At 38.9% G+C, this 12,290-nt stretch overlaps 1 protein-coding gene across 1 annotated transcript in view; it reads right to left on the reverse strand.

Annotated features, from left to right (window-relative positions):
- gbf1 (golgi brefeldin A resistant guanine nucleotide exchange factor 1) overlaps positions 1–12,290 on the reverse strand; it is a 117,986-nt gene that overhangs the window by 103,335 nt on the left and 2,361 nt on the right. The window contains exons 2-3 of the mRNA XM_037680951.1: positions 11,349–11,453; positions 9,508–9,574 (exon numbers count right to left, since the gene is read on the reverse strand). Of these exons, the coding sequence (XP_037536879.1) occupies positions 9,508–9,574; positions 11,349–11,444 (163 nt within the window). The 5' untranslated portion in view covers positions 11,445–11,453. The remainder of the gene's footprint in view (positions 1–9,507; positions 9,575–11,348; positions 11,454–12,290) is intronic.

Consider the following 12,290-nt stretch of genomic DNA (forward strand, 5'->3'; position numbering starts at 1 on the left):
CAGAGAAGAAACCCAAACAGGACTCCAGTCAGCCAACAGGTGAGATCTACAATATATATATATATATATATATATGCAATTATATATATAAAATGAATTGAATTATATATACACACGTACACACAGGTATACACATTATTAAATTAAACTCCCCCAAGCATGCTAGATGCACTAGGGTGCATGCAAAAAACAATGATTTTTTTTTTTCTGAACAAACCCTTATCCAGGCAGTCCACCTATCCCTCTTTTTGTCTGGGGCTCATGGGGCCTAGTTTGTTTTGTCCACGTCTTGCCCACTCTTCCTGTCAGCACATCTAGATCTCCCATGGCACCTTCGACCCTCTCTTCTATCCAACCTCTCAGCTCTCTCAGAGCTTGAAACCACCCGCCTTCCCCACCCAACACACTCCTCAGCCAGCATGATTAATAGCCCTCTGCTGGGACTCTCCATCCACTCAGCACATTGTTGAGAGCCTCTGAAACAGGACAACAGTTGCATCTCCTCTTCACACTGGGCCTAAGCCCTGCCTGTCAGTCCCCGGTTAGGGCATCGTTAACTGGCCAGATTTACAGCTACTAACCAGCACTAGGTGGCAGCCAGTCTGAGGAGAGGGACTCACTCCAATTAATCATAGCCGTTTTATCGGGAACTTCTGCAAATAAGTAGGCTAAATGCTTGTCTTTGTACAACACCTGCATAATCTGTGGCATTTCCCACTAGCAATCAATCACGACTACATATTGAGGCAGCAAGTATTTTAGCCCTGTGGAATTTATCTGGAATGATATGGAACTAAGAAGTTTGTTCATCGAAGTGTTGCAATGCTGTATGATCATTAAAAATAATTATACAGCATGGGTAATACATACAGTGTAACAGATGGATTGAAGATCAAGTCATATATAAGACTATCTATATTATTATTTTGATTCATTTAAACAAAAAAGGTATACTGACATGTCGGTGTTTACCCTAGCATAAGCATTATCCAAGCGGGGTCTAACACCCCGCCTATGGAACCTCCTTGTGGATTTGATTCCATTTAACTTTTAATTATTTTTCCAAAACCCATGAGATGTTCATTAGTTTCAAGTTTGTGAAGTTTATTATAGATATCTGGAAATTGTTATTCTACACAAGATTATAACAGAATAAACAATTGTATGGCAATTTGGATGTGCTGAGCTTGCTTATATCTGATAATTTATTAAAATACATTCATTCAAAAATGTCTCAACCCACCACACCCATTAAAAAATTATTTTCATACTCACTTTTGTTTTCATTTTCATTGCTTTTTTATACCAGACTAAAATGGCACAAAGTTGCATCAGTCTGAAGTACAAAAGGGTCAAAAACTGATTCAGATCCCCAGACAATATGAAGGAGAATATCAATGTTTCTGTTTCACACTTTGCATTTTGCCTGCAGGCATTTCACAGGCAGTATTCTGGCACTTGGTGCAGTGAAGAGAAATAAAACAACATATTTCATGTGATAAATGGCCGTGACTCAAAAAGCATGAACTATTCTGTACTTGAACATATGTATACAAGTACAGAATAAACTTGCATTTTCCAGTGCTCTTTCACAGGGGGACTTGTCCAGACAAAGAATTAACATGGTGGTATTCCAAAGAGATCCAAAATATACTTTTTTTATTTATCTGCAAAAAGCAGATGAAAAAAATGCTAGGAGTCTTGTCCAGAAAGTTTTTCCTTAAACCTATTCCCACCAATAAGTGAAAAATAATAATTTTATATTAGGAACAAATAACTGCAATGAACGGATGACAAGAATGAAATTTGTATACCTCAATTCCAACATTTTAAAACCAAACAAACAACAAAGCTTCACTATAATTTTATGTGTGTGTTTAATCATACAATCAAAAACACAATCACTTGGGTTTTCATCTCAAAATATTCTGACAATAACGTGTCGAGTCCAGCTGCTCACTTTGTTTTTTGGCCGTGTCGTAAAAATAACGGACAGAAGGAATGAGACTTGTGATACTGTGCAAGCTAGGGGACACAATAGACACAAAGTATTGCCATGAGGCATATTCGATTTGCTCAGAATGCCCTCATGAGTAAACATTTTTGCATAAGTGGCTAAGTGACATGAATTATTGCTGCTCCTCTTCAGGATTCGTCAGTTGTCATCTCCGACTTCAATTGGGAATGATATACGAGTAAAGATCAGGTGTCAGGGAAGAGGACGACGAGGACAGAGAGTAAAGGAAGAGGAGGGGAGCATGACCACATGCCAAGTACTTGGGCTTCAGCCACCCCAGAGGACTACCAGTGCCGGTCAGAGCACAGCTGGGGACGGACTCAACACACAAATACACACACTTTACCTTGACATCAGACATGTACAAATGGAAAGTAAGATTTACCTATTCGTGACTAATATGATGGTAAAACTGAACCTAAAAAAAATCTTGAAGAAATTTCAAAAGGGAGGCAATGCAGCAGGTACCTGAAATTCTGACACCCATCATTAAGCCTGATGGGAATTTGGGACTTTCTTTTGTAATAATCTATGCCGACAGAAAATCTACATATTGATGTATAAAATGTTTACAAAGTGTGAGCAATATCAGGATTAAAAGAAATGTTAATGCTGCTGCGATTGGCTTATAAGGGTCACCGATAACCATACCCATGTAAAAAGACAGAAATGCAGAGTAGAAAGTAAGCATCTGTCAGTCACATAAATAACTGAACTGTTGAATGGATAAATCATCAAGTTGTCTCATATGTATTCTAGAATTGCGCCGCTCAAGGTGGCGGCATGTTGGAGCAGCTCTGTTACTTTCATTCTGAGATTTTGCTTTTGGAAACTTTAATTCATCTTTTTCTGGATGTAAATCACATTTTTTGGATGATTGTTTCCTCTGGTATCAGATGCTGTGCAGCTGGAAGGATTTTTACTGAAACTTTTTTAGTTTATGACATTTGTTATGATGCGTAACCATGGCAACAAGGCAGTTTCTACAACCAACAGCAGCTGATTAACATCTCAAAAGCTTAAATAATATCTCAACTACAGCCCCAAATCTCAGATGAGTTGAAAAGGATGTTCTGTGGACGCATTCTCATCTACCTGCCAGCTGTGCTCGAGTACCTGACCACTGAGATCCTGGAACTAGCAGGAAACACGGCTCATGACAGCGGAAGGACGGGATCGTCCCTCAGCACCTACAGTTGTCTGTCCGCAGCGACGAGGAGCTTGGCAGACTACTGGGAGGAGTGGCCATCGCTCTGGGAGGAGTTCTGCCCAGCATTCAGGTGGTCCTACAGCCCGGGGGAACCGAGAGGCCAGCTGAATCTGGGTGGACGAATCGGACGGCATCTGCAACCAGTTTCTTAGGATCCACTGTGGGATGGACCTTTACAAGAGATCCTTCCTGTCTACAGCCATCAGCATCTATAACATCTCTTAATGAAATGAGGATAACGAGTTACAACAACAAATAATTTCCCTCTGGGATTAATAAAGTATTTTTGAATTGAATTGAATTGAATATATAAAGTGTATTTGTCTACTGTGTTTTATGTAGGAGATATAACAAGTTAAAAGACCCTTCACTTCCAGTTTTGAAGAGAAAATTCTGAATTCAGAAACGACAGAAGTTAATAAGAGTTTGGATGTGCAAACTCTGAACTCTGGGGACAGTGGGAAAAAACAAGTGGTGAAAGACGCACTTGGTGATAGAAGACTAAATTTTCTGTTTTGATGTTTAAAGTAGATTGGAAGTGTAAAGTCAGTGGGGAAAAAATATTTGCAAAAAAATGTGGTAATATTTAGAAGGCTCAAAACTATACTAAGGTGGCACAGTTGGTAGAGCTGCTGCCTCTCACCGAGAAGGTTGCCAGATCAAATCCCGGCCGGGGACCATTCTGAGTGGAATTTGCATGTTCTCTCTGTGCAGTCACGGGTTTTCTCCAGGTACTCCAGTTTCCTCCCTCAGACCAAAAACATGCATGTTAGACTGATTGGTGACTCTAAATTGTTCCTAGGTGTGAGAGAGAGTGAATGGTTGTTTGTATCATTTGTCTTCAAGTGTCCCTGTGATGGACTGGAGACCTGTCTAGGGTGTCCCCCACCTCTCACACAGTGACTGCTGGATATAGGCACCTGTGACCCCATAACCCAAAAAGGAAGATATGGGTAAAAGATGATGGATGGATGGATGGACGGACGGACGGACGGACGGACGGACGGACGGACGGACGGATGGATGGATGTTACACTGTTTAACATTGTGGTAAAATATTTAAAAAGTCTGAAAAAGAAACTGTGATTGTGTAAAAACTACTGATAACATTTAAAACAATGCTTTTACTGTGAACTCTGCCTGAGCTCCAGAGCTCCACAGAGGAACTCTGTAGGATGTGCAGTACAGCTGCTGGCATAGCCCTGCAGAACCTCACTGACCTACACAAGGCGAGGTCTGTGAACAAGGCCGGGCTGATTCTGGCAGATCCTGATCACCACTCCATGGTGAGTTCAGGTTGCTTCCATCTGGATGCAGGTATCTGCTGCCCAAATGTAGGATGAATAGACTGAATAATTCATTCATCCCTGTAGCAATCAGGCTTCTCAACAAATGAAGATTTAATGTATTACTTTAATGTCTCTGTATCTTTAGTGTTTTGTGAGCCTCCTGACTGTAAAATAAGTTTTTCCGTGGGGATAATAAAGATACATGAACTTGAACTTTTTACATACCTAAAGCACTTTAATGTTTATGTTGAAACTTTTAGCAGTTTTTTGGAAGGTTTGTCTCCATCCTATGATGCTGCTACCAAATGTAATGACACACTGTTCACGATTAAGCTGCATGTTTAAAAGCTTTCATTCTGTGTTATTTTCCTACATTGTAGCAAATCAAAAGTTGTGATTGAAATTCATTCAACCTTTATTTAAACAGCTTAGTCTCACTGAGTCATGAGGACTCATTTACAAGAGAGACCTGTAACAATAGAAGAATAACTGGTGAATAGGATTACAAGTACCTTTTTATTACCTTTTTTTATTGTGCATAAATATTCTTATTTATTAAGGGTGTTGTTTACACATGGATTAGAATATTGAAAATCAATGTGTGAAAATATTGTAAAATATATTTTGTGAACCAATGATATAATTTTATGACAACAGATGAAGCACCTCTGTTGCCAAATTAACACTACTTTCTTCTGCACTTTGGGGAAAGCAGAATAATTATTGTAAAGGTCAGCTGGATAGTAATCAAATCATCTTCCACAATGTTCAAACTGCAAATCCACTTCTATGCCCCCTGATATCTGCTTTTGGTGTGGTGCTGGTAATTCAAGTCAATTAAAGATGTGCTTGTGAATTTTGTTAGTGTCTGGATAAAAAGGAAAGGGCCGTCAGTCAAAGGGCCACTGCGGTTATGTGTCTAGGGGGCTGCAAGGGGCTCTAAACCTGTATTTGTATGAATAAAAATGAAGGGATTTAGGAGCAGACCGTTTCTGCTGCAGACTTGTCAAAAATCTGACCTTCCCAGCAGCGGAGGGGGTTTGACAAGGAGGGAGGGTGAAAGGAAAGAATTACAGATTTGAGGTTTTAAGGCTCAGCGGCTTCAGCATAAAGAGGTGAAAGTGAAAAAATGATAAAACAAAAGACATGAAGCTAAATATATTTCAGGGCTGAAAGTCCTACACACACTTTTACGCTCTGAAATACAAAATATCAAATCAAAATTAATTGCACAATCATTAAAAACACAAATCCAACTTTGAATCTTTGGACAGTTTTGGCTGATTTATCTTGAAGAATATAATAAATAGTGCAAAAAGTACTTTTTTATTTCTGATAGAACCTCAAATTTAACAAAGTATCCAAAAACAAAGTCACTTGTAAAAATAAATTCCAACAGAATACATAATTACGGTCCATCTTGTTAAAAATCCATCATACTGATCATTTTATAAAACTCACATAAATGATCTGCTGGAAACTGGATAAGAGGATAAAGTTAAGAAAAAGACAGGTTTAGGGATGCTATTCTTGCTCATTTTCTTTATCAAGCACTTTATTTATTTCACGTAACAACATACTTTGTCAAAGAGGTGCCTTGGAGCATTTGAAGGCCCAATAATAAAAAATAAATAAATGTTGAACCCATTTATAATTTCCTCCCTGCTGTGAACCATTTCATCACATGATTAAAGACTAATGACAACAAGATCAGGATGAAGCAAAACAGATTAGGGAAAAAAAAACTTCCATTGATGTTTTAAAGCAGTATCAATGGGGCCTAGACCAATTGGACTAGTCAGGGTTTTCTATAAATCAAGTGTAGCAGGTGTATTAGACTAACACACATGATTTTTGAGACCTCCATATTGGACATTTTCATGACTGATTGCAGAACAAGTTTAAAATATCATGGTTATGTCAAACCAGGCAAACCAATTTAACAATAAAAGAGGAGGATTAACTGAATCCAGGGGTTTAAAGCAACAGCAGGGGCGGCTGGGGCTGAGTGGTTAGAGCAGTCGTCCTCCAATTCAAGAGTTGGGGGTTCAATTCCACCAGCAGTCACATAACCAAGTGTCCCTGGGCAAAACACTGAACCTCTTATTGCCTCCGATGTGCGTCCCATCAGTGTATGAATGTGATAAAGCTCTGATTACTCTTTGTATAGATCTAGTATAGAGCTGCATGAATGGGTAAATGAGGCACAGATTGTGTTGTAAAGAGCTTTGAGTGTCTTGATAAGAAGAAAAGTGCTGTATAAATGCAGTCCACTTAACATTTCTAAAAAAATATATATTTTATTTTGAAAAAACTATACACCATAATAAAAACTCATTATCCAATCCCTTATACAAAGTCATAGTAAAAAGATGGCAACTTTGGGAAGCAAAATCTGTGTAAAAAAAATATTGTGAAATTTTATAACTCCCATTGTTGGACACTTTTGCAGGCCAGTGCACATGTAAAAGACAGATGCTGGCATGTGGAAAGCATTCACTTATATGAGTCTAATGAAGTTAGTGATGGGTATTAGATAACAGGCTGAAATCAGACCATGCCATTTAAATCAGAGAAAAAAACTTGAACTTCCTGACTGAGCAAGGTGGAGCTGAGGCATTCCAACACATGGTCTACCACGGCCCCTTCTGCGACTGAGCTGCCATTGTTCACGAGACGAGAAAGGACCTTGTATATTCCAGGAGTTGGGGAAAACTTGTTCCTGCTCTGAGAAAAGACAGGCACCACTTCCTTTCCCAGAACAATTTATCTCTCTGGTTGACAAGACTCCCTGCTATATTTACCCAACTAAAATTGCAGATGATATACTTCCAGCTGCAATACTCGGCTTCTCCACGACACATGGTCCTGTCAATCAAACCCAATTCAACAGTGCAAAAGTGCCCAATACAGTGTGAGTATTTTACTACACTCACACAGATGAAGCAGGCAACACAGAAAATTGGAAAAGAACGGAAATAAGGGCTGAAAAAAACAAGAGAACTCTTGTGGAGACTAATTCGTATTTCCTTAACTCGTTGGCTTTTGTTAGATATGCACATTAGAATGAATGGAATTACTGAGCTTTCATTAGGCAGACAGCTGGGCCACCGCAGAACCTCAAAGAAGCAACAAAACACAGCCCACCCGCGACATCTTCTACCAAAACATAGCTGTATGTCTGCATGACAGACGTCGTCAAAGACATTCAGACAAATTGAGCATAAATACAACTGTTGAGAGGCTGTATGTGCTGAAGAGTTACGTTTTAGGCAAGAAACAAAACCTCTCAACAACCATGACATGAACATTTCTTATGTGAATATGACGAGAGGAAATAAATCTTCCTCTATGGTGAAACGGAGCAATAAAGAACAACGTTTAGTGATCTGATGTCTGAAGAGAACAGGGGTTAAGAGCTAAGTAGGAGGAAAAGAAAAAGAAGGGTTAAGTAGTGTGGTGGAGTCCTCCTCAGCCAGAAGTGCCTGTCCATCTCACAGGCCCGCAGGCATTCCCTGGAGGAAGCTCGTGGCAGCGGGGCTCCATGTGTTGCATCTTTCCCTTTGCACAGAACTTCAACAAGTGGAGCTGCTGGAGCTGCCAGGTGTCTCATCGCAAAGGCATGCAGGACCACTCTGAGCCAGCTCATGTCCCTCGGAGCTTTCACACTGTACGCTCCATTTCTCCCTTCAGTATTATCGCATAGTAAAGTCCAAGATTTACTTCATGTTTTGCATTAAAAAAATAATAATTCAACACTCAAGAATCCAAATGTCACTGTCAGTTTAGACCATTTTCCTCTGAGTGCAAACATGTGCATGTTCATTATGATTTGTAAATCCACAAGTGATCAGACGGTAACTGCATAACCTGTGCAGCTGCAGAATATTTGCCATATGATTGTAGTTCTAGATATTCTAGTGATTCAAACCCATTTCTGACTAAATACTGAATGTAATTTTATTACAAGAACAACACAAGCCTCCAACATTTTTACCACCACCCCTCCAAAAAAGGTAAATAAAAAAAGGTACTACTTATGCCTGTTACTACACATGACATAGTGAATAGATAAGACTTTGGCTTTTCTATACGTTCTCTATATTTAAGCTCCAAACTAACTTTTTGTTCTGGTTACATTGGTAAGCTTTACTTTTTCACTTAAGTTCAATGACACAAAATTTAGCACCCCCCACATTTTACGTGGCTCTTTTATCATGGAGGGAAGAGTATCAGCACTTTTGCACTCACTTTAAACTTTAACTTTGGTGGAGTATTATTTTATACATACAGAACAGTGTTCCCCTCATTTACGTGCAGGGCGCTCATATGTTCTGTGAATTTTGTCGAGGGGGTAAACAAGTCTGTGTTGCACGCTGTTTGTACCGATAGTTTTTCAGTTTTTTCATGCCTGGGGGGGCTCAGCGTAAGGGAAATGGAGTGCTCCTCTGTAGCTTTTTAGCTAGCGCTTCTGCAGTAGACTGCATAAATCAGAATAAACTTTATTATCATTGCACCGAGATACAACGAGAACATGTACGTACAGCCGTCCGAAAGATGGGCGGAGTGCACGAAGCTGCTGCTATGAAAGCACGGCCTTCTTATTCTTATTCAGAATAATATTTTTGCTTAGATGACAAAAGGGAAGAAAACATGAGGAGAGACGGTATAAAAAAAAGATCTCTCACACCGTGTCCTAGACAGGGCACGATTTGAGGCATCAATAAAAGCCTACCATGGCAAAGCAACAAAAATAGACGTTATACATTTACATATAGGAGGTGAAGACGTTGAATTTTTATGGGAATGTTGTAGCATAGTCCAGAGACCCCCCCCCCCCCCCTCATAAAATAAATGCAGATTTAAAACTCTCATGTCCACTGAGCTTTCTGGCACCCCTTTAGAAGAGCAACTTGGGAAGCACAGGTTCAGTATTTGGATGAGTACTAAATATATCACACAAAAAATAAACAAACCCCATCCCAACACACCTTTTATGTTGTTGAGTACTTCCTTAAGATGACCAAAGCTGTTCAGTAATGGGTCTTGTTCTTCATCCTGTTCACAAAAAACAACAATGATTCATCGTTACACATTGGATACACCACAAGGATCTAGTGCTGAAGTTCAAAAAGTCAATTTTATAACCCCATTTTTGAAAAAATTGGGGTGTTATGTAAAATGTAATTATATTAGCAACATGTTGGTAAAAGTACTTTGTATAAAAACAGCATTGTAAATAGGCTAAATCTCCCAGAAGGATGGGCAGAGGTTACCCAGTCTGCAAAAAACTGTCTAAAGGAAATGGAAAGATTTCAGAGTAACGTTCTTCAGCAGAACGTTGGGAGGTCTTTGTATATCCCATCATCTACAGTTCATAACGTCATCAAAAGATTTCAAGAATATGGAGAAATCTCTGTGCTCAAATGAGAAGGCTGGAAGTAAAATGTCCATGACGATCTCCAGGCCCTCAGGTAGCACTACAGTAACAACGAGTTTGATTCTCTCATGGACATCAAGGCATGGGCTCAGGAACACTTCCATGAAATACTGTCTATAGGCACAGTCCTTCCAAACCAAAAAAATGCTAGTTAAAGCTCAATCACACAAAAATTAGGACATACATGAACGCCACTCAAAAATGTTGTCTTCTCTGGGTCAAAGCTCATTTAAAATGGACAGAGGCAAAGTGGAATGTAATCAGACAAATCAGAATTTAAAAATCCTTTAAAAAACCATTGATGCCAAATTTTCCATACAAGCAGGAGAAAAATCAGATGGCCTGTTTTCAGCAGACAGTTCAAAAGCCTGTCTCACTGATACTTGACATTAGCACCAATAGCATGGGCAGTGAACAGATCTGGAAAGACGCCGTCAATGCAGAAAAGTTTATACAGGCTTTAGAACAATATATGATCCCATCCAGGATGTCTTTTTCAGGGAAGGTCTTGCATATTTCAGCAAGCGGATGCTAAACCGCTACTACATCCATTAAAACAGCATGGTTTTATAGTAGAAGAGTTTGGATACTGAACTTGTCTGCCAGTAATTCAGACCTCCCACCTATTGAAAGCATTTAGTGCATCATAAAAAGAACAACATCCAGCAACAAAGACCCAGTCCTGAACAGTTAAAATCCTACTTCAGACCAGAATGGGACAACAGTCCCTCCAAAAACTTCAGATTCTGGTCTCCTGGTTCCTAGACATGTGAATTGTTGTTAAAAGAGGGGATGCTTCACAGTGGTAAACAAGGCTTTGTCTAATCTTGTTTGATACATTGCTGCCAAAAAACATCAAATTACCTTTTTCCCATAAAATTTGAGTAGTTTAACATTTTATATGTTACTAGATCAATTTCAATAATCCAGGTAAAAATCCAACAATGATCAGTCAGGTCATCTGGACGATTTCTTTTATTGCCGAGATGTTTCATCCTTCATCCAAAGGACTTCATCAGTCCAAGGAGTCCCACAAGCAGGACACTCCAATAGTGGAAAAAAAACAGTTTGCTGGTGATAAAATGGTTTCCCCTATGTGAGTGTGCTGCTTGTGAGACTCCGTTTGTTTGTGGCTCCTTGGACTGATAAAGTCCTTTGGATGAAGGATAAAACATCTCAGCAAAGAAACATCCAGATGACCTGACTGATCATTGTTAGATACGTTTACTGGGTTTTGTTATGAATGAGATTTGCTAATCAGTGCATTCCTGTTTTATTTACATTTTACAAAACATTCCAACTTTTTTAGAAATTAGGGTTGTACACAATGGTCTCTTTATTTTTTTTGCTAAGCAGTATTAACCCTATGAGCAATAATTAAAAATAACGTACCAATGATGTATGGGTGTTCCATCTGGAGTTCCTCTTAATGGCTCCAACAACAGTGGTTATTTCCCCTTGGACAATGTAGATATTCTTGTCAACCATGCTGTTTTTCTAACAGAAGAATACAATTTTGGTTTTATTTACACATACACATCAATGCTGAGGTCAGCTGCCATGCTATACTTTTGTCTTTTCTGTGTTTTTCTGTATGATCTGTATTCAAACCAGCCACTTATTGCATATGTGCGGTCAAATCACCACCTAAAATTAAAATCTATCTGTATTCTGAAATCTATGGTAACAGTCTTTGCTTCTCAAGGCTTTAAAACATAAAAAGACCTTGCACTGTCATATTGGAGACACTCCTCAATAAAAAGATGAACAAAAGCCAAATAGATCTTTGAGGATTTGGGCTGATTGTGGTTTATTTTCATATATTTAATGTATCAACAGCAGAGGATGCGTTTTATTTTTTTGCATCAGAGTACCTGAAGTATGTGAACTCTGTTACCTTGAAAACCTGCATCTAAGTGAGTCCCATCAACACACTATAAATGTTATATACAAGAAAATTGTTACACATGTTCACATATGTAATGTAATAGTTACTCTGCTAGTTTTTCTCACTAAGTTACACAACAAAAGTAACAACACAGGTGGCCAATGTTAAGAGTAAAAGTGTATTGTATTACCAAAGCATTTTTATTTATCCACTGTATTTATTTATTTAGCTGGGCACCATGCAGAAGAAAACTTGACTTTTATCAACTGAATTTATAACTGTAACCAATGAAAACCAGGTCTAGACAGTGGGATTTAAATACTATGATGGATGGGAGGGAGGGACAGAGACAGACAGACAGACAGACAGACAGACAGATAGACAGATAGACAGATAGACAGATAGATAGATAGATAGATAGATAGATAGATAGATAGATAGATAGA

This window comes from Nematolebias whitei, chromosome 1, assembly GCF_014905685.2.
Source record: "Nematolebias whitei isolate Nwh7 chromosome 1, NemWhi1, whole genome shotgun sequence".
NCBI classification, from domain to species: Eukaryota; Metazoa; Chordata; class Actinopteri; order Cyprinodontiformes; family Rivulidae; genus Nematolebias; species Nematolebias whitei.